The sequence below is a fragment of the Dromiciops gliroides genome, chromosome 2 (genome assembly GCF_019393635.1).
Source record: "Dromiciops gliroides isolate mDroGli1 chromosome 2, mDroGli1.pri, whole genome shotgun sequence".
Lineage (NCBI taxonomy): Eukaryota > Metazoa > Chordata > Mammalia > Microbiotheria > Microbiotheriidae > Dromiciops > Dromiciops gliroides.
Window position 1 is genome coordinate 586,450,427 of NC_057862.1, and position 23,287 is coordinate 586,473,713.

Consider the following 23,287-nt stretch of genomic DNA (forward strand, 5'->3'; position numbering starts at 1 on the left):
CCTTAACCGAGGGAAGGGGCGGGGAGGGGAAGGGGCAGGGCCGGAGATGGCGATGAGGAAAGGCGGTACCTTAATGCTGAGGAGCGTGTTTCCTCTGGGGACGAGATTTTGCGTAGCACCGAGTGTCCTCTCCTTTTTTCGTCCCCATTCCTTCCGAGGGACTGAAGGGGTTAAGCTCGGTTGCTGCCGTCCACGCCGCTGGAGAGAGGCTCCCGGGAAGCGCACTCGGGGGAAGCCGGGTTGAAGGGATCGGCACGGAAGAAAGGTTGGTCTTGGGGTGCCCGCGGACGCGGGGAGCAGACGTGTGAGGGAGCAGCGAGGTCGGCGACTCGTTGCACTAGCCTGGACCCGGCCGGAGGGACGCGAGCGAACTTTCCCGGCAGCTGGAGGTGCGGGTGTTAGCACGGCGCCGGAATTTGCTGGTTACTCGAGGAAGTTGCGGACCCTGGAAGTGTCCGAGGGTGAGACTGACTTGCGTGAGGCTGCTTTAGGTATTCCAGGAGGTGGGTATCATCCCGGGGATGACACATTTTAAACCTCTTCCTCTTCTGCCCCCTCCCCCCTTCACTCCTGTATCCTTCCTTTCCTTTTAAGTGGTTTATTTTACTGTATTGTACAAGAGGCGAACCAAGAAGTCCATGTTCACTCCCCCACCCCCACTGTACGGGGCGGGGGGGGGGGGGGGGGGGGGTAAGGAGAAACTGCCGGAGTTGTAAAGGAAAGCAGTTCTGCCTAGGTACACGTGGGAGGTGTGCTGCCAGAAGTTCCAGAACTTTGTAAATACCTCTACTTGTCTCATCCCATATGAAAACAATCAAGAAAAAAAAGTACTTTCCTTAAAAATAAATAAAGAGGGGCAGCTAGGTGGCGCAGTAGATAAAGCAGCGGCCCTGGAGTCAGGAGTACCTGAGTTCAAATCCGGCCTCAGACATTTGACACTTACTAGCTGTGTGACCCTGGGCAAGTCACTTAACCCCCATTGCCCTGCCCAAAAAAGAAAGCAAGAGGGGCAGCTAGGTGGCGCAGTGGATAGAGCACTGACCTTGGATTCAGGAGGACCTGAGTTCAAATCCAGCCTCAGATACTTGACACTTAACTAGCTGTGTGACCCTGGGCAAGTCACTTAACCCTCACTGCCCTTCAAAAGGAAGGAAGGAAAGAAAGAAAGAAAGAACGAAAGAAATCAAGAAATTTTCGGTCTTCCGTTGTAGCGGACTGAATGAACCCTGACCGGATTTATGGTCAAAAGATTCAGCTTTTTTGTTTGCAATGAAATTAGAATCTGTTGGGTTGATTAATAGCCATGTGACCGGCCAAATCATTTGGATCTCTCTCAGCTCCCCTTGCTTATCTCCAAGATGGGGATCAAGGACTGAAGTTTACTTCCTATACTTTATCAAGGCATGGAGGTGACACAGTTCTCAAAGACTATACTAGCATAACACGTGCTCTAGCAATTCCTGTCAAGTTGGAAAGGGGAGCAGCATGTCACCTGAGGATCAACTTTCCTAAACTAAAGAACAATCCTCCTCTCCTTTAAAAAAAAAGGGGGGGGTGGAGCTCGGGGGGATGGGGAAGCATAGTTTTAGTATCTTCCATCAGTAAGTTATTCAGAGAATTAATTTCCTGTACCTGGAAGGAATCCTTGGAATGGTGCCATAGGTCTTTTGGAGTATTGAAGAAAATAGGAGGAAAAATATTTGCAGTGCCACTCATATGGTTGTTATTAGGAATTCTTTTTTTAAACCGTAGTTCTAGTGTTGATAGATTGAGGGTAAAGTGAAAAAAGCCCATATTCCTTATTTCCTCTTTTTAACAATAAATAATATATGAATGAGCATTTGGTTGTTGGATCAAAATAATGCGATATGATTTTAAGTGCCTGAGTTAATAAAAAATATTCCATAATAACATAGTATATGCAATTAGACTTGGGTGTTTTGCTTAGTTCCCAATTGATTTTTAAATTTTTATTTTTTGTTAGAAATGACTTGCTGAGTAGAGGAGTAATATATTAGAAAATGATAAGTAAAAATTAAGCCTTAAAATTTTTACTCCTACAAAAGTCTTCTATTTAGAAATCTGTTATAGTTATTCTGTAAAGAGTGTTGAGTGATCCACAGATTTGTGAACCACTTCAGATACAAAAAGAGGCAAAAGACAGTCCTAAACCTCAAGGAACTTACAATCTAATGGGAGAGACAGTGTGCAAACAAATATATACCAATCAAGCTATCCACAGTATAAATAGGAAATAATTAACAGGAAAGACTGGAATTAAGAGGGTTTGGGGAAAGCATCCTGTAGAAGGTGGGATTTTATTTGAGACTTAAAGGAAGCCAAAGAGTTCAGTTGGAGTAGAGGAGGAAGAACATTCCAGCCATGTAGAGGACAGCCAGAGAAGATGCCTGGAGCTCAGATATGTAGTGTCTTGTTCATGACACAGCCTAGAGACCAGTGTCACTAGATCAAAGAGTACATGTTGGGGAGTAAGGTATAAAAAGACTGGAAAGATAGGAGGGGTCTAGGTTATGAAGGACTTTGAAAGCAAACAACATTTTGTACTGGAGGCACAAGGAAGCTACTAGAGTTTGTTGAATAGGAGAGTGACATGATCAGACCTATATTTTAGGAAGATGACTTCAGTGGCTTAATGGGGGCTGGACTGGAGTGGAAAGAGACTTGAGGTAGTAATCAATAGTGATGTGGGCCTGCAAAAGTGGTGGCAATGTCAGAGGAGAGAAGGGGGTGTGTTTGATAGATATCTTAAAGGTAAAATCAACAGGCCATGGCAACAGACTAGATGTGGGAGGTGAGAGATAGTGATGAGTCTAGGATGACTCCTAGGTTTTGAACCTGAAAGACTGGGAGGATAGCATTGCCCTAGTAGTAGGAGAGATAGGAACAGGAGAATGTTTGGTGGAAAGATAACGAGTTCTGTTTTGGACATAATGAGTTTCAGATTTTTACTAGACATTTAATTTGAGATATCCGAAAGGCAGTTGGAGATATGAGATTGGGGGGTCAATTGAAGGATTGGGACAAGAAAGGTAGATTTGAGAATTATCAGCATAGTGATGGTAAAGTCCGAGTGAGGTGGTGAGATCACTAAGTTAAATGGTGTAGAGGGAGAAGAGAAGGTGGCTGAGAACATAACCCAGAGGAACACTTAACAGTTAGAGGGTGTGGTCTGGAGGAAGACCCAGCAAAGGAGACAGAGAAAGGTGTATCAGGTAGGAGAAAACCTGGGGACAGTGGTGTCCTGAAAATCTAGAGAGAAGAGAGTGTCAATGGATGATAGAGTGAGCAACAGTATCAAAGGCTGCAGAAAGGTTAAGGAGAATGAGGATTGAGAAAAGGCCATTGGATTTGGCAAAGAAGAGATCATTTGTAACTTTGGAGGGAGCAGTTCCAGTGGAATGGTAAGGTTTGAAGCCAGATTGCATGTGGATCAAAGGAGATTGGGAGGAGAGAAAGTAGAAGCACTAATTATAGACAGCATTTTCAAGTTTAGCTACAAAGGGCAGAAGAGATAAAGGATGACACTTAGCAGAGATGGAAGGATAAAGTGAGGGTTTTTTTTTTTAAATAGGGGAGCTATGAGCATGTTTGTAGGCAGTAGGAGATGAGCCCATAGACAGGGAGAGATTAAAAATAAGTGACAAAATGGGGATGACAGAGGAGACAGGATGGATAGGATCCTAGGGAGATGAAGGAGAGTAAGGAGTAAGAGTAACTCCACTTTATCATGTGAAACAGGAGTGAAAGAGGAAGAAGTGGCAGAAAGCAACCGAGTGATAGAAAATGGAGAAGAGGGAGTTCTCTGTGAATGGCCTTAATTTTTTTCTATAAAATATGAGGCAAGGTTCTCAGGTTACAGAGTGGGGGAAGAAAAAGCCATGGGATATTTAAGGAGGGATGAAAAGGTTTGGAAGAGCCACTTTCAACTGTGGGATCGTGAGTTAATAAGGGAGATAAAGTAGGATTGTCTCATAGCAGTAAGGGCCTAGTTGAGGTGATGTAACATAAATTTGTAGTGGACCTCGTCAGAATGGTCAGGTGACTTTTTTCTCTGCCTTCATTCAGCTGCACATGTGCATAAGGCAAGGTGATGAATGGTGGGAGCAATCTGAGGCTGAGACTTGTCTGGGTGAAGTTGGTTATATAAGAGGGCTAGGGATTCAGGAGAGAACAGTAGAATAGAATAGGTTCACCAAGGAGCCGAGATGGGGAGAAGAGGAGAGAATGGTTTGTGCAGGGAGATGACCTGGGAGAGAATAGAGGGCTCAAGGGATTGGAGGTCACAGTGAGGAGGAAGAGTAGGGTTACATGAAGGAAGACAAGAGGGAGATGGGAAAAACTAATAGATTAGGGTCCGATAAAGGGAATTTCAGAATTTTTGAACATGGAGTTCGTACATTTATGGTGACAGAAAGATCCAGAGTATGATCAGCTTTGTGCCTGAGGTGGAATGGGGGAGTAGCTCACGGGAGGTGAATAGGTTGAGGAACCTCAGGGTGGTCAGGGCATTTGAGAGAGAATCAGTATGGATGTTAAAGTCCTTCAGTATGAGGGCAGGAGTTGGGGAGGAGAGAAAAACTGTAAGCTGGGTATCAGATTCATTGAGGAAGGAAGCAGAGTGACCTGGGAGTCTGTAGACCACAACTACCAGGATCTTGTTTCGGTAGTAGATGTGAGTAGTATGAACCTCTAAAGAAGAGAGGGAAGGGGAGAACCTGGAAGTGGCAGTGGGGAGCAAGGAGTGTTCCAGCTTCCCACCTCAAACATTGAGAAGGGGAGAATGGGTGAAGGTGCAGCCATTAGTGGAGAGGGTGGCCAGGAAGGCTGGGTTCTCATCCAGGAGCCAGGTTTCAGTAAGAGCTAGTAGGAATGGGAGAGGAAGATAATTTAAGATAATGGAAAGTTTGTGGCCTTTACCAGAAGGTACAGGGGAAGGACTGGGTAGAGTTAGGATGAAACTTTGGTGTAGGAGGTTTGGGGGGATGGGAATGAGGAATGGGGGTAGGGGTGTGGAATGGGTTTTGAGTTCAGAGTCACTGGGATGTGAAGAGTATGACTAGGTGCCTTGAGTGGAGGGCACTCCTCTGCTGCCCTCAAAAGACAGGCACAGCAGATGAGAGGCTTGAAATGAAAGAGAGTTGCTTTTTTGCACTCTAGGTGCTCCACATCCCAGCTGGGGGGATTGGGTTGCAAGCAGGAGGTGGAAAATTCCTTGTGGTTGCTTTGAGGCAGCTGGAAGATGCCTGGCCTGGATCTGGCAGCCTTTCCTCAGGGGACAAGCTGTGCTCACGCAGCAGGAGATGGAAGGCCACCAATTTGGTGCAGGCCCATATTACCTCATGCCTGTGCTAGTTCAACAACCTGCTGGTGGATCTGCCTGCCTCAAGCTTCCCCCCATCCTCCATTCAGCCACCAAAGTGATCTTCCTAAAATGAAGGTCTAATCATGGCACTAATCAATAAATTCCAGTGGCTTCCTATTGCCTCCAAGAGCAAATACAAAATGTCCTCCCTATTTGGCATGCAAACCCTTCATAACCTACCCCTACCCTTCCCATCTTCTTACACCATACTCCCCAACAGATATTTTTCAATTACTGCCCTTCTGGCTGTTACATGGTTACATGAACAAGACACTTCAGCTCCGCAGGAATTTTCTGTGATCAGCCCCTATGCCTGTAATTCTCTCCCTCCTCATCCATACCTTGTGGCTAAATTGGCTTCCTTTAAGTTTCAACTAAAAACTTGCTTTCTATAGAACTCCTTTTCCAACTCCTCTTAATTACAGTACTTTCCCTCTATTAATTATTTCCTATTTATCCTGTCTAGAGCATGTTTATCTGTATTTGCTTTTTGTCACTCTCATTAGAATGTGAACCCCTTAAGAGCATGGATTGTCTTTTGTCTCTCTGTATCCTTAGGGTAGTGGGACCTTAATAAGTGTTTATTAATTGACTGATTTATCCATGGTTAGTGGACAGGGTCAGCTGGATGAAGATTAAGCAAGGGGTTAATAAATTGTTTCAAGGTAGAACTTACTAACTAAGAAACTACAAAATTTGCCATATGTAGAGAGTAGCTCATTTTCTGCTCCTCATTGCCAATAGGAAACAACTATCTAGGTGATTTTCCATTTTTTTGAATATGGTATTGTTTTCTATGCATGTTTTTCCAAATCATAAGAAGTGATAGTCTGACTGACCACTTAAAGGAAAGAGCAATGGATCTGTTATCAGAAGACCTATGTTTGAATCCCGGCTCCATTCTTTTCTACCTGTTTGACTTCGGGCCGGTCACTTAACTGCTGCTGTGGTACCCCCCCAACCCCCCTTCCCTTTGTTGTAAAATGAGTGGGTTGAATTAGATGATTTCCCGGTCTTTTTCCAACTTTTCAAATTTTGGTCCTGTTACAGATCACTAAGCTACCACTAATTGTTTTATATTCAGATTATTAGGGATAGGGATTTGGAGGGCCTTTGATTTCATTTGATAGTGAACTTCCAAATGAAAAAAAAGTGCAAGTTGGCACTTTGCAGTTTATAATCTCTGTTTTGTAGAGCACTAAGAGGCTAAATGACTTGCCCAGTGTCACAGAACCAGTGTATATCAGGAATAGGACTTGAAAATAGGTTTATTATTGTAGTAAATTTTATACTTAGATAAAACAGAAGAGTAGATTTTTTACACTTGGGTGCTATTTGAAACATTCTTTAATTGCAAAAACAGTTAAGGCAAGTGATAGTTTTTTTTTTTACTTGATTACCTTTTGCTAACTAATTAGACTTTCATTGTTATGGAGGAAGACTTGTGCAAGGTCTAAATGGAAAAGAGATTTCCCACAGATAGAAAGATCCTCTATATGTCCTTGTTTGTGGATGGTAGAGTGTTGATTTTGTCAAGCTCCAGAACACTGTAAATCTATTCAAATGAGAACCATAATTATTGAAAAGTAATTAATGTAACAGTCGACATAGGAAAAAACTAAATGGATGTAAAGCCTGTCATCCAAACTAGGACATAGAGTTAGATGGGCATTCCATTGAGTTAGTACAGAAGTATCAATATTTGAGACAGTTAATGTACAAAATGAGTGAATTGGGCCAAGAATTGAGTAGGGGGGGAAAAAGCGGGCTATATCACATGCCTGCTCCCTGACTAAAAGACCTGACTTTTTAACACACATAAATAACTATTGGAAATGGTTGAGAATCTCAGAACTTTTGCTAGTTAATCCAGTAGCCAGTAAAGAGGTATGTGGCAAGTACAATGTAGCATTCTAGTGATGAACAGTATACAAGAAGTAGCATAATGCTGTCATCCATGTATATGCTTACAAAAGAAGGCGGCTTGGTAATGTGACAGGGAGTGAGGGAAAGTAATAGATTTGTAGCCCTCATGTTTCATTGGGACCCAGGAAATTCGAGAAGATTTAGAGGAAGGTCCTTGGCATCTTGGTTGGAATCTGTGGATAATCTATTAAAGAACATGGACAAAAGCTTCATAATATGAGAAAGTATAGATGGCCTGTGTTTTGTATTGATAGAAGGAATGCCCCTTTGAAGAGATTGTTATGAGAAAATTTTGACTATTATGAGATTTTGATTTCCTGTTATTCATTTTTATTTGGGGTTCAGGACTGTTTCTCCTGGTTAGGAGGTTATTGAGCTAGCTGAAACTTGTTACATTTCTCAGATAAGAAGCCAAAAGGGAGTTTGAGCTTCTTTTAACTTGACTTAATTGTGGAAGGATCTACCTGGCTCCAATCCTTTGGTTATCTTTGTGACATATAAATCTCCCCCTCTCAATTAATTAGTTGTAAATTCTGAATCTTGGAAAGAGCTTTTAATATGTAACTAAGCCTGTTTGGCTAGGCCTTCTAAGATTGCTACATGCCAATTATTATTTATTGTCTTTCTGATGTAATTTTTTTCTACATAAAAACTTGTCAGAAACTCCAATTTGTATTATTTTTTTGAGTCCGGATCAGAGATCTATGTAAAAATAGAAATAATTTGATTGGAAAATTGGAACACTAATTTATTGTTGGTGGAGCTGTGAACTGATCCAACCATTCTGGAGAGCAATTTGGAATTATGCCCAAAGGGCGATAAAGCTGTGCATGCCCTTTGACCCAGCAATACCACTTTTAAGTCTTTTTCCCAAAGAAATCATGGAGGGGGGAAGGGGACCCACATGTACAAAAATATTTATAGCTGCTCTTTCCGTGGTAGCAAGGAATTGGAAGTTGAGGGGGTGCCCATCAACTGGGGAATGGCTGGACAAGTTGTGGTATATGAATACAATGGAATACTATTGTGCTGTAAGAAATGATGAGCAGGAGGAGTTCAGAGAAACCTGGAGGGTCTTACGTGAGCTGATGATGAGTGAGCTGATGATGAGTGAGATGAGTAGAACCAGAAGAACATTGTACACAGTATCATCAACATTGAGTGTTGATCTACTGTGATGGACTATATTCTTCTCACCAATGCAATGGTACAGAAGAGTTCCAGGGAACTCATGATAGAAGAGGGTCTCCAAATCCAAGAAAAAAAAAAAAGAACTGTGGAGTATAGATGCTGAATGAACCATACTATTTCTTTTGTTTTTGGTGCTGTTGGTTTTTTTTTCTATTTTGAGGTTTTTCATCATTGCTCTGATTTTTTTTCTCTTATAACAGGACTAATGCAGAAATAGGATTAATGTTATTATGTGTATATATATATGTGTGTATAGATATATATATCTACATCTATATCTATATGTATATAGATATAACCTATATCAGATTACCTGCTGTCGAGGGGAGGGAGGGAGAAAAATCTGAAATTGTAAAGCTTGTATAAACAAAAGTTGAGAACTATCTTTACATATAACAGAAAAAATAAAATACCTTATATGTAAAATTAAAAACAAAACAAAAAAACAAGTGGGGCACTGCTTTTAGTAGAAGCTCAGAATCAGTAAAAAAAATCTTTGCAATTTCCTGAAAACAATATAGCTCACTCACCTCACCCTTTTTAATTCTGAGTCAACCCAACCACTGTCTATCTGTACTTACTGTCTCATAAACATAGGACATCCTCAGTTCTTGATGAAAAAATGTTGGGTTTTAGTTACACCTGGTTGCCTTTCTGAGTACTCAGAGATTATCCTTTTAATAAATAACATATTTTGTATATATGTAGAACACATTATATATATACATACACACATATATTTTATATATATATTATACATAAATAACATCTAGAGTAGAAGTATTTAACTCACAGCCTGTAGGCTTTGTGATTTTTTAATTCAATATGAAGCCCTCAATCCATTAAAAAAAAAAAGAAAGAATTTGATTGTTATTGTAGTTGACTCAATTTTGCATACATTGTAGAAACTGAATTATGATAGCTATCATTTCTTAAAATCCTTTCCTAAAATACCAGACCAAGTTTTATTTCATAGCTAATGATTGTCAAATTAATACATCTAATAAATTCCTTTGTATATTTATAGATTTGATTCTATTTAATTAATTTGCATTTATTCAACACATATTACCATTACTCCCTGTTCCATTCTCTGTGGTCCAGTTAAACCATTCTTCATTTGACACTCTTATCTCCAATCTTTGTGCCTTTAAACTTGCCATCCTCTATGCTAGGTATTCACTCACTTTTTACCTTTGCCTGTCTTCAAGACTCAATTCATGTACCACTTCCTAAGCATATCTTTTTTTGATCCCTCCAACTACTTCTATCTCCCACGTTGTATTTCACTAACTTATATTTTTTTTCTATTTTTACATATAGTGCTTATGTATGCATATAAGTATAATTTATGCAAATATATATGTATGTGTCCGTCATCAAGCCCTGTAGAATGTAACTTCCTCAAAAGCAAGGCTTGTTTAATTTATTTTTGTCTGTATCCCCAGTGCCCAGCAGAGTACCTGGTACATGGTATGTGCTTAATAAATGTATCGCAATTGATCGAGCACAGTTCATTAAGTATACTGTGTGAAGTGAACTGTTCAGGCCTTGGAGATACAAAAATAAGATAAAATAAGATGGTCCTTCAGGAGTTTACAATAAAGTAGGGGTACTAAGACATGTAACAATCAGTCAAAAAACATTTATTAAGCCCCTGTTATGTACCAGCACTATGGTAAGCATTGGAAATTCTATATTTGTATAAATCTATACAAGATTACATACAAAGTAAATGCAAGACACCCTTGGAGAGTAAACACTATTAATTAGGGAACCAGGAAAGGCCTCCTACAGAAGGAGGCCTTTGAATTTTTTTTTCCCAGGCAGTAAGGGTTAAGTGACTTGCCCAGTGTCATACAGCTAGTAAATGTCAAGTGTCTGAGGTCGGATTGGAACTCAGATCCTCCTGAATCCAGGGCCAGTGTGCCACCTAACTGTCCCCTTTTGAACTTATTTTTGAAGGAAACTAAGAATTCTGAGAGGCGGAGGTGACAAGGGAGAACAGTGCATCTTTGGGAGGCAGTCAGATCAAAAGCATTCAAATAGGAGTGTGTCTGAAGTCTGAGTTAAACCCTAGCGTGTGTGGAGTGAAGTCCTGGACAAGAAGGCTTGAAAGACTGCGGTGGGCCAAGACTTTGAAGAACTTGAAATGTCAGATAGGAGTTTTTGGTCTCTTTTAGAGGGACTGGGGAACTTCTGGAGTTCTTGAATCAGGAGGGCTGTGAAATGATCAGCACTAGGCTTGTGGCATTTCCATCTCTTCACCTCTTGGCCCCCTTTTACCTTTCAAATTGTCTGAGTTCTGCTCCCCTCCGTGCCCTCTCTGATCCAGTGACCGTGGCCCGCTTGCTGTTTGCCTTATATGGCATGATTGGCTCCGAATGTTCTCCCTTCTAATCTCCAGCTCTTAGAATCTGGACTTCAAGACTCAATTCAAGAGCCTCTTCCTTCAGGAAGCTTTTCCCAGTCACCCCGGACGCTAGTGCCATTCCCTCTAGAGTTACATTTCATGCATGTAGTCTGTATTTATCTTGTATATTTGGATTCATACGTGTTGTCTCCCCCAGGCTTCTTGAAGGTGACTGTTTTTATTTTTTTTCTTTGTATCCATTTGAGCCAATCTCGTCCTGGCCCCTGAATGTTTCTTGTATTCTTCCTCCAGCTCTTGCTTCTCTGTCCCCCAACCTTCACATGTATTTGAACCAGGGCTCCATTCCAGTGAGTAGATTTGTATTATGTAAAAATCACTTTACAAGGTCAGTCCATTTACTAAAATGAGAACTGTCTGGAGTAGGAAGCAAGATCTAGAACAATACTATAATGGATGTCGAGGGGTATATCATCATTTAGGAGGAGCCAGGTCTTAGTGAATACCAGAGACAGAAAGGACCATGAAAGAAAAATGTCTAAAATGAAAGGAATTTGTTAATTATAGAGTATACACTCCAGAAGTCACAAGGTGAAGGAGTAGGCAGATCTGGAGTGGGACATTGTAGAGGTAGGGTGAGGGTAGGAATGTCTTCATTTGATAGCTAAGAAGACTGAGGCAGATGGGAATAGGGAGAAAGCAGCTGGTGTTGATGAGGGCTGGGAGTTTGTCCTGTAGTAGGTATCACTAGGATGGAGAGACTAAAAGGGGATGAGAATATGCTAACTCTTAGGAAAGGAGCCCAGGGAGTATTGCTACTGCAGGCAGTTAATAAGAAGGCGGCTTGGTGATATTTTGTATCCAAAAGTCCAGCCTCTCAGCAAAGGCAATCAGAACTTGGTGGGTTTGTGTGTGGTAAGTGTATAATGGGAATATAAAGATGAAGGAGAAATTATTTCCAGTTAGGGGCATCAGAGACAGCTTTGTGAAGAAGATAATATTGGTACTGAGCTTTAAAGGATAGTATGAAGTCAATAAATAGTGAACAGGGGCAATTGGAGAGAGCATTCCAGGCCTTGGGAAATACCACAGGTAATTAACATTAAATTACCTAATATTTAACAATTAAAGGGGGCAAGAATGTCACAGAAAAACAGAAAGGCAACATGGCTTAATAGAGAGTATATTGGATTTGGAGTTAGAAGACCTGGGTTTAAATCTCTCTTCATGTACTTACGACCTGTTTGAACATGATTGGCTATAGAATCAATATCTTTCAATCTCTCAGAGCCTCAGCTTCCCCATCTATTAAATAGGGATACTAGTTCTACTATTACCTTATGGTGTTGTTAGCGAGGTAAGTACACTGTAAGCCTTAAAGCACTTGCAAACTTTATTACATAAATGTGAATTGTTAAAAGTGATTTTGGGTAACCTTTGTGCCTGTGAAAGTGAAATGTGGAATTGCTTATTATCCTTAGGGTTTTTTTGTTTGTTTTTCAGGTTAGGCTTACTCAGCATGTTCCCACTGGCTGAAAAAGACAAACCTATTGCACGGTTGCTGTTCAGTACTGGCACTTGTCCAAGATGTATCTTCAGATTCTGTTGTGTGGATTTTCATGCACCTTACAAACTTCTATACAAGGTCTCTTCATATCTTTTACATTAAAAACAAAGTCTATGTATATACATGAATATCTCTATGTATGGCTTTATATTTGTTCCTAATTCTTTAGTAAATGTAAGCTTTGTACATTAACAAAATGCATACACAGATGATTATTGACAGTGGTAAGAAGATATTCTCATAAAATAAAAAGCACAGACAATAATCCTATTTATTATGCATTTATTGTTGAGATAGCCATTCTGCAGAAGACATCTAAAAGCATTTGCAAAAGGCATGTGTCACAAAACAATAGTTTCCTTGTATGGCACTTTAAGGTATGAAGTGTACTTTACATGTTATCTCATTTGATCCTCAGAACAATCCTTCAAGGCAAGTGCAATTGTCATCCCCATTTTACAGATGGGAAACCTGAGGCTGAGGGAGTCACACAGCTAATCTTTAAACTCAGGTCTTCGTGATTTCAACACTATTACTACTAGGGACAGCTAGGTGGCACAGTGGATAAAGCACTGGCCCTGGATTCAGGAGGACCTGAGTTCAAATTCGGCCTCAGACACTTGACACTTACTAGCTGTGTGACCCTGGGCAAGTCACTTAACCCTCATTGCCCCACCAAAAAAACAAAACAAAACTAATGGATAAAGAATCCAACACTATTACTACTACTAAAAGTCCAAAACAATTCAGTGTCATCTTCTGTGATTTCATTGAAACTGCCTCTTTCAATTCAAGTCAGCACTTTCACTGTACCTTAGAGTCAGAGTGAGTTGCCCAGAGCCCTGAGGATTTAAGTGGCATACCCAGGGTTAACCTGCAGAGGATTTGTCAGTGGCAGGATGTGAACTCAGTTCTCTGAACTCCTAGGCCAGCTCTGTATGGCCTGTGCCATGCTATCTCTCATGTCATAAATAGACTTTTTTTTTAGTCTTGGATCATTTTATTTTTTTAGTTCTCAACATTTGTTTATACAAGCTTTCCAATTTCAGATTCCTCTCCCTCCCTCCCCTCCTTCCCCCCTTCCCTACACAGCAAGTAATCTGTTATAGGTTATATATATACATAATAACATTAAATGTATTTCTGCACTAGTCATATTTATAAGAGAAGAATCAGAGCAATGAGGAAAAACCCCAAAATAGAAAAACAACAGCACCAAAAGCAAAAGAAATAGTATGTTTTGATCAGCATCTCTATTCCACAGTTCTTTTTTTTTTTTTCTGGATTTGGAGATCTCCTTCCATCATGGGTCCCCTGGAACTCTTCTGTACCATTGCACTGGTGATAAACAGACTTTTGTATTTTGGTATTTTAAGGATGAATAATTTTTCTGGTGTAAGTCACATCCTGCCTCTACTTACTAGATGGTCTTTGAAAGGTAATTTGACCAAAAACTCCATTATCCTGCTGCTGACCTAGTGATGGATTACATCTTTCATATGTTTAATGACTCTACTCTTCTCCCTGAAATAAAGGCCTATTTTTTTTTCCCAGTGAGGCAATTGGGGTTAAGCGACTTGCCCAGGGTCACACAGCTAGAAAGTGTTAAGTGTCTGAGGCCGGATTTGAACTCAGGTGCTTCTGAATCCAGGGCCAATGCTCTATCCACTGCGCCATCTAGCTGCCCCTTAGCCTATATTTTTAATAACAGTTTTCTTCTGGTGGTGATGTGCAGCTATGAGTCATAGAAAATTATAGTCTCTGAATAGATGATGTTCAGGCTGTAACATGTTACAAACAAGGAATTATATAGGAGAATTAGTATAAAGGATGTCATAAAAGGTCTATATGTTTGAAAAATATGAATTGGTCACAGGGTAAGAGCAAGAGATAACTGACAGATAGCTCCTGTCCTCCACTGATGTCTTTGTGATTTTAAGAGAATGGCGGGGGAGGGGGCAGCTAGGTGGCGCAGTGGATAGAGCATTGGCCCTGGAGTCCAAAGGACTTGAGTTTAAATATGGCCTCAGACACTGAACGCATACTAGCTGTGTGACCCTGGGCAAGTCACTTAATCCCAATTGCCTCACAAAAAAAAAGAGAGAGAGAAAGAATGGGAGGAAGGCTTTTAAAATAGTGGATGTAACCTTTGTGGTGAACTTATGTGAAGACATGGACACAGTTGCTGTTGTTGAAAAGGGAATAGATGAATTGCCATCTGTATCATTGGAGGAAATAGCCATATAAATATATATATATATAAATAATCATAGATCTTTTGGAGTATTGGAGATACAACTTCCATTTGTGTGTGTTGTCTTTTCCCTTTAGACTGGGAACTTCTTGAGAGCAGGGTCTGTCTTTTTCATGTTTATCTTCCTAGTGCTTAGCACATTGTCTGGCACATAGTAGATGACTAATAAATATTTATCATATTGTACTTAGATTAAGTTAGGATAATTAAATATTGCCTTAGTAGTTTCTGTTCTGATGAATGAGTATAAATGCCTTGACATTACTGTATCACTGCATCAGGTTTAAGAGTCTTAGTCTCAGTTTACATTACTAACATTGTTTATAAGTGAATAAATACTTCTTAAGTAAAGTGAGAATAAATGGTTTAGTATAAATTCTCAAAATTATGTTTTGTTTATTAAGTTTTGCTTATAAAGTCCCTCCCACCCACACACAGGTGGGGCCCTTCCTTGTGATGAAATTATATAAAATCTATATAAATGAAATATGAATTTATGAGATGTTATTTTGCATAATAGAATATCATGTATTTTCTGGCAAGGGAAATATTTTAGTATTTTCTTATATTTATTTCTATAATTAATGAACAAAATCATAAGCTATCATCGATACAATCATAGTAGCACGATAAACAGGTATTATAATTCATTGATTTACTTATCATAGGATCATAAGTCTCAAGCTGGAAGGGACCTTACAGGTCATCTATTTCAACCCTCACATTTTATAGAGGAGGGAAATGAGGAGCAGAGAGTATATAAATATTATTATGATGGCAACTTGACCAAGGTCATATATTAGGTATTAGAATCAGAATTTGAGCTTAGGTTCTCTAACTCTTAAAAGCTACATCCCAGAATTAACAATTACCTTTAAAATCCTTCTCTTTATGTTATAGAACTTAAGTAATAATACTGGCAATTTTTTTTATGAAGGTATAGGATGATGGGAGTTGCTCCAAAATGTATGGGAACAAAAATCATCTAAATATGCTATATTTAATATTTTTCATTGATGTTTTAATATACGGTACTTAGATGTCTTGAGAGACATTACCAACAAAACTAAAAACAACCCTATTCAACTTCCTTTCTTTAGGAATTGCTTAGGGAGCTAGAAAATTTCCTGAAAACTGATGATGATTTAACTTTGGAAACCACCAAACCACCCCTCAAGAAGATTCGATTGCAAGATGGTGAGGCTCAAATTGATGATCAGAGTCAAAATGGTGGGGAAATTACTGCCATCATGAAGGATGAAAACATGATACTTGAGGAGCCATGTCTAAATGCATGCAATATATGCTTGGGAATTCTGCAAGAATTCTGTGAGAAGAAGTTTATTAAAAAGGTAAATAATTAGTTTATTGAAAAGGTAAATGATGGTTCTAACTAAATATTCAGTTAGGTACAGATTTTCCTTGACATAAGACATGAAATGATCTTGGTGGTACAAGATTCTCTGATAACAGAGGTAACCTTATTTGACAACCCTCTGATCATTAATATCAAAAAAGGCAGGTGCAGCTAGGTGGCGCAGTGGATAGAGCACCAGCCCCGGAGTCAGGAGTACCTGGGTTCAAATCCGGCCTCAGACACTTAACACTTACTAGCTGTGTGACCCCGGGCAAGTCACTTAATCCCAATTGCCTCACTAAAAAAAAAAAAAGGCGAGATATAGGTGTTAAGGGCTAAAATTCTAGCTATTCTGTCTAAAATATCTAATGAGTGGTCGCTAATAAATTATAAGCTTTAGCAAGAGTTAGGCTTTTAAGCATTTATTAAGGAGAATAAGAATTTGGTAAAGAGAGAGAGAAAGGCCTACATTCATCTATCTATTAAAGGGAGAGTGCATTCCTAGCTCCCTTCTTCCCCCCACCAGCAAACGTCACTTCCTGACGCCAAAGAAAAGACTCCTGGTCTTGCCCTCAAAGACCTTCCACTTCATGGTACAGCTTTTCTACAGTAAGTCTCCAGCAGGTGGCGTCATTCCAATCATTACAGTCCCCCCATTGTTTCCTCAAGAAACGGGGCGTTTCCTTGATGAAACAGTAAAAAATAACAGAATATAATAACCTATGCTAACTAACAATATGTTAATAACAATATAGAAAAGGAAGAGAGGAAAGTTTTGTCCAGAGGGGCAATTTTTTGTCCTCATGAATCGACGCTTTGACATTGGTCTTGCATAGGGAGGGCCTCTGCAGAGAATACATGTTACAGATGGTGTATGTTATAACAGAAAGAGAAAAGAGAAAAAAAACAACAACAAAACAAAACTGTTCATTTAAAGTCTTTGAAAGTCTTTTCTCAGATGTCCTCTAGGTGTAGTCGTGGAATAGAAGTCTTTTCAGGGGTTGATGTGTGGATGCAGGTAATCAGCCAGGAAAATTTCCTACAAAATTGAGCTTAACACAACTTTAAAATAGCTTTGTCAATAATCAAATCAAACAATGAAAGTTCTCAAAAACATGTCTAAGTGAATTCAGAATCTTAGTTGTTACACACGAAATATATAATAAAACAAAAATGGAAACATTCTTTAAAATTAATATTACTATAGTCCCCCCTTATGGAGGGTAAATTGAGAAGACAATTGCTGTGATATTAATTTTTAAAAATAATTTTTATCTTTGTTTCATCACTTTTTGTATCATCTGCCTAATTATCCTCATGCCATTATGAGAAATTTTAAAAATCTAATATAATTGGTAACAGATGTCAAGGCCAAATTCAACACTGTTATTTATCATGACACCTGAGATAATTATGGGGGTTACCATAAAAGAACAGAGAAATGATGGGATATGAGCATTCCCCCACTTGAGCAATATGTACTGCCCATACAGTATGCCAGGCTTAAAATAGGTGGATGGAATCAGTCATCTTGCCATTGGACATTAACTCAATATAAACAATGTAGTCTTGCTGTGACACTGCCATTAGGGAAATAGCAATGGAAACTTTTAATTAAGACCACCTTATAATGACGTGCTTTTAGTACCTGAATGTGGTGGAAGACAGACTTCCTTAAGCCAAATTCTGAAACATGTGAAATAATCCCACAATGAGATGCCGTGCACATATTGCTGTTAATTAAAAAAAAATTCTGGCTATACTGTCTAAAATATCTAATGAGTGGTCACCAATAAATTATAAGCTTTAGCAAGAGTTAGGCCACAGCCAATTGAATGACAAAGTAGAGCAATTTTTTATTATTCTAAATGCAGTGTCTTTTTCTGTGTAGATTACAGGATTTGAAAGTATATTTGTTCAGCTAAAAGTTCCAGTGGATTTATGTAAATGTAATCATTTTCAGGTGTGTCAGAAGGTTGAGTCTTCTGGGTATGAATTCACCAACTTGGTGTTCTCAGTGTCCTTCCCACCACAGCTGTCTGTAAGAGAGGTATGGTCATTTTCACTATAATTTTCATTAATAAGTGCTTAAAATAGGGGAAAGTGGAATGAGATAACAATGTGTTGTTTATTTCCTGTTTTGTGTATATTTCTAAATAGTAAAAGAAATATATTGGTGGTAAGTAGATGCCTGGATAAATGAATGAGTTGTTAGTGTTGTCTTTCAGGAGGTGCTCCCCTTTTGAGTGTAGTGGATAATGGCAGGTGTCTGATTAGCTGTCCAGAGGCCTTTTGTGGAAAATACCAGAGAGTTCATGATGGCTCTGGAAAGAAGGACCATATTTTGAAAGAAAATTTGTCTCTCCTGTTTGGGAGAAACCAAATTGTTCTCCAGCTATCTGATGAGAACATGAAAAAGTTTCAACAGGTTTTTGTTCTTACCAGCACTGTAGGGGAAAGACCATTTTTGGAGTTTTCATTGAATTTGAGTACTTCATTGTTCTCCATTTATAAAAGGAAAAAATGATAGTACTTTAAAACACTTTAATACTTAAGTGATTGGTGATTTTCTTTTGTCAGGATAATCCTTTCACCAGTGCAGATCACAACTCCTCTGTGACTTTGTAGATGATCTACAATTCAGCATAAGTCCTAGAAAGGCTGATGTGCAGCACAACTTAGTTACTATAGAGCTGCCTTTGACACACACTGTGTGACCGACCCTTGGGGGAGTCACATACCCGCTTAGTCTCTGAGACTGCTCCTTTCTAAGACTGACTTGCAGAGTATGCAGGCTCAAAAGAAAGAAAATATTTACTAGATATAGAATATCTATATATAGAATAATTAAACGTGAATCCCCAAGATAGAGGGACAAGACAGAGACCTATGCTAGGCAGAACTATTGCCTGTGCTGGTTGTACTTAGAACATGGTGAGGTCTGAGTGGGATCACTATTGCAGCTTCCCACTGTTGTTTCATGAGGCTTTACCTTCTATGGTGTTTCTGTCTTTTCATCTTGGGGGTGGGGTGGGGTTCAGTTTTAATTATTCTATATCTGGCAAATATTTTCTTTTTTTGAGCTTGCAAAGTTGGAAATGTTATGTGATAAGCCACTATCAAGCCTTCTTGCTAATCAGATGATATGAGTGTCACCCCTTATCTTCCAAGTCACCATGGTAGATCCAGAAACAGTGTTGGCAGAGACTAGAATTGGATGAAATGTAAATTATGTATGGGTTTATAAAGTCAGCTTCACAACAACTGTTACATGAGGAATGGGTAACTAATAAGTTTTCTTTTTCTTAGTTGTTGTTTTGTGTTTTAGTGGACTGAGTGTGGTATAGTGGGATGTGTGCTCTTTTGCTGTGACAGGATCTGAATCTTTGCTCTGCTGCTTAATAATTCTGTGATCATAAGCTTAAAAGGAGGCCCATGATATGGCAGTCAAAAAAGCTGTTATGATTTTGAGCTGCAATAAGGGAAGCATAGCTCCCAGGAGTTTAAGAGACCATATTTGCTTTAGTCTCCTCACATCTGGGGTATTATGTTCCGTTTGGGGCATTGATAAACTGGAGAATGGCCAGAGGAAGAATGGCAGAATAGTGAAAGCTCTTGAGTTCATGCCATGTAAACATCATTTGAAGGAATTGGGAACGTTTATCCTGGTGAAGAGAAGACTCGGAGAGGACACCATAGTTGTTTTCTGAAATTTGTGATTCCTTCATCTAAGCACAGTTTACCATACATGGTCTTACCAGGAGTCTTTTTTTTTTTTTTGGTAGAGCAATTGGGGTTAAGTGACTTGCCCAGGGTTACACAGCTAGTGAGTGTCAAGTGTCTGAGGCTGGATTTGAACTCATGTCCTCTTTACTCCAGGGCCGGTGCTCTATCCACTATGCCACTTAGCTGCCCCTGTTTTCTGAAATTTGAAAGGCTGTCTCATGGAGAAGGGATTAGACTTATTTTTTTCTTGGCTGTAAAAGGTAGAATTCAGAATAATGGGTGCTTGAGACAGGGAAAACCAAAATAATTATAGCTATCAAAAAATGTAATGATCTGCCTCAGAAAGTAGTAGGTTCTCTCCAAAGAAAGCCTCAGGTAAAGACAGGGTTTTTTCTTCAAGTACAGATTGAACTAAATGGCCTCTAAGCTTCCTTTTCAGAAAGTCCGTGATTCTGAGATTCCTCCCCAAGAAATGTGGAAAAACTAGAATGCTTTTAATTGTTGTCTTCACTGATAAAGAGGTAATTGACCATTGGATGGAAAGGAAATTATATTATAACAGTGACATTTATAAACATTTCTGTAGACCTTTAGTCAGTGATCATAATTCTTCTGTATTTTGAGGTCACCTTTAGAATTCTATTAAGCAAATATAAAAACATAGACACCAGAAAGCTAAGTGACTTGTTCACATTTACAAACTGTGAGTGGCATATTCAGGGATACAAAACGAAATCTTCTGAAACTCCAGGTTTCTGCCAGGTAAACCTGCCTTTAAAAGGCATGTATACACATATATATGCACACATACATACATACGTACATACATATGCACACACATGCAAGCATACATATTAGTAGTTTACATACATATCTTTTTCATCACTTATCAGAATCACCACTTATTGTTTATTGAATGCTCACTGGGCATAAGGCACTGTATAAGATGATTAGAGATGGTAGATATCTCTTCTCAAAACCCCTTTATGTAATTTCCTATTTTCTCTCTTTTCCTTGGTCTTTGAAAAAGAGGTGGTAGGGGCAGCTAGGTGGCACAGTGGATAGAGCACCGGCCCTGGATTCAGGAGGTCCTGAGTTCAAATCCGGCCTCAGACCCTTGACACTTACTAGCTGCGTGACCCTGGGCAAGTCACTTAACCCCAACTGCCTCACCAAAAAGAAAAAGAAAAAGAGGTGGCACTTCTTTATATGTGCACTTGTTCCCTTACTCTCTCATTTCCAGCAGATTCTATTCTCAGTCATCTTTCCCAATTCTCTAATCTTTAACTTTTCCCTATCTACTGATTCCTTCCCTACTCTCTCAAACATTCCCAAGTCTCCCCCTTCCTTAAAAAACCTTCATTACATTGACCCTGTTATCTCTCCAGCTGTCATCTGTATCTCTCTTACTTACACTACTTGCCAAAGCTGTCCATACTCACTTTGTCCACATCTCTCCCCTCACTCAATCCTTTTCTTTTCCTTTCTCATTTCAATAGAAACTGCTCTCTGCACAGTTATCATTGACCTCTTAGTTGTCAAATCTGATGCTTCAGTTTGCATGTTGAACACTTCTCTCTGAGTTTTGGTGATGCTAGTCTCTCCTGGTTCTCTTTCCAACTTGATCATTCCTCAGTCTCTTGCTGGCTCATCATCTCTATCTTGATTTCTAATTGCTGGTTTTCCCCAAGGTTCTGTTGTAAGTTTTCTCTTTTCCCTCTATGTTCTTTTGGTAACCTCATCTGCTTGTGTAGATTTAGCTATCATCTCTTTGTAGATGCCTTATATGTATATTATATTTACATTTTTATGCATATATATGCTAATGTATATAGGTAGGTATGTATGTACACACACACACACACACACACACACTCTTCCTCCTCATTCCTCACCTACTTATATCTCTATAAAACACATAGTACATATCCAGGCCCAGTCACTCCTCCTAAACTGTAAATCTTCATAGCTAGCATTTATCTAGTGTTTCAAGGTCTGAAAGGAACTTTACCAATATAATCTCATTTTATCCTCATAGTGGCCTGAGGAGTAGATTTTATTATCATCCCCATTTTATAGATGAGGAAAATGAGACACAGAAATGTTAAGTGACCTGCCCAGAGTCAGACAGTTAGTAAGTATCTGAGGCAAGATTTGAACTGAGGTCTTCCTGACTTCAAATCTAACAGTATATCCACTTTGCCACCTAGCTTACTGTCAGACATTTCAAACTGGATGTCCCAGAAACATTTCAAACTATATGTGTCCAACAGTGAACTAATTCTCTTAATCCCCCAATTGCGTTCTTAACTATTTCTGTCAAAGACACTACTATCCTCCTGGGGTCACAGATCTGTAACCTTAACATTAGCCTCAATTCCTCAAACTGCATCACATAGAAATTTTATCATTTCTACCTCCACAAAATCTCTTGAAAGAAACTCCTCTCCACTCACACCAATACCACCTTTGTTCAGATCCTCATCACCTTTTGCCTGTGATTTTAAGTCTCCAAATTGGTCTCTCCCTGTCTCAAGACTCTGCTCACTTTAGTACATCCTACTGTATACACTGCATAATTTTCCCTAAGTACAGTCTGATCAAGTAACTCCCTTATTCAGTAAGCTTCACTGGCATCATTGCCTCAAGGATCAAATAAAAACCACTTTTTCTAGATTTAAAAACCCTCTACTAACCCCAACTTACCTTTTCAGCATTGTTGGCTATTTCTCTCCCTTCCACATTCTGCAGTTGAGCCAAACTGGCCTTTTCTTTGTTCCTTGAACATGAAATTCTTATCTCCCATCTGTCTAGAGTTCACTTCCTCCTTACCTGTCCTTCTCTTCTTTCAAGATGCAGCTCACACACAATCTTCTCTGTGCTTAACTGTATTTGTTCCCAAGATGTATTTAGGCTATATAGACTAGACATGGATTTGTTGCCTTGCCCATTAGAATGTATGCTCCTTTAGACTAACGATTGTTTCCTTTATTATACTTATATCTCTAGACCTAACAGTGCCTGTCACATAGTAGATGTTTAATAAACACTTATTGATTGGGTGATACTGATTTTTTTGGAAGGATTAGATTATTATGCCTAAATTCTGTCTACTTTATATTGACTATTATCTTCCACATGTTTAGCAGAGAAGATATTACAGAGATTGAAGAGTTTAGAATATCTCCACATTTTAATGTTATTAAGTGTTTCATTATTTATTTATTTTTTGTGTGTGCTCTTGCCTCATTGTTTTGGGGGTGTTTTTTTAACCAATCACTTTTCTTAAGTGGTATAATTATGTAGGAAAAATAAAGTTTGAAAGTAAATTATGTATACCATAACCATATTGTGTTGATAATCAACTTTGAAAGACTTAAGAACTCTGGTCAATACCGTGACCAACCTCAACTCCAAAGAACTCATGAATATGTTATCCACCACTGGATAGAAAACTGATGGACTCTGTGCAGATTGAGGCATGTTTTCCTTCCTTCCTAATGCACAAATTT

General features: G+C 39.2%; 1 protein-coding gene across 3 annotated transcripts in view; it reads left to right on the forward strand.

Annotated features, from left to right (window-relative positions):
- The first annotated feature begins 60 nt into the window (after positions 1–60).
- The window catches only part of PUS10 (pseudouridine synthase 10), a 106,107-nt gene continuing 82,880 nt past the window's right edge, over positions 61–23,287 (forward strand). Inside the window, exons 1-4 of one of the 3 annotated variants that reach the window (XM_043985407.1) lie at positions 61–503; positions 12,375–12,516; positions 15,793–16,044; positions 18,013–18,099. In XM_043985407.1, coding sequence (XP_043841342.1) covers positions 12,391–12,516; positions 15,793–16,044; positions 18,013–18,099 — 465 coding nt within the window. In that variant the 5' untranslated portion in view covers positions 61–503; positions 12,375–12,390. Of the gene's footprint in view, positions 504–12,374; positions 12,517–15,792; positions 16,045–18,012; positions 18,100–23,287 lie in introns of those variants that run through there. The other 2 variants (XM_043985408.1, XM_043985409.1) reach the window with 2 other exon arrangements.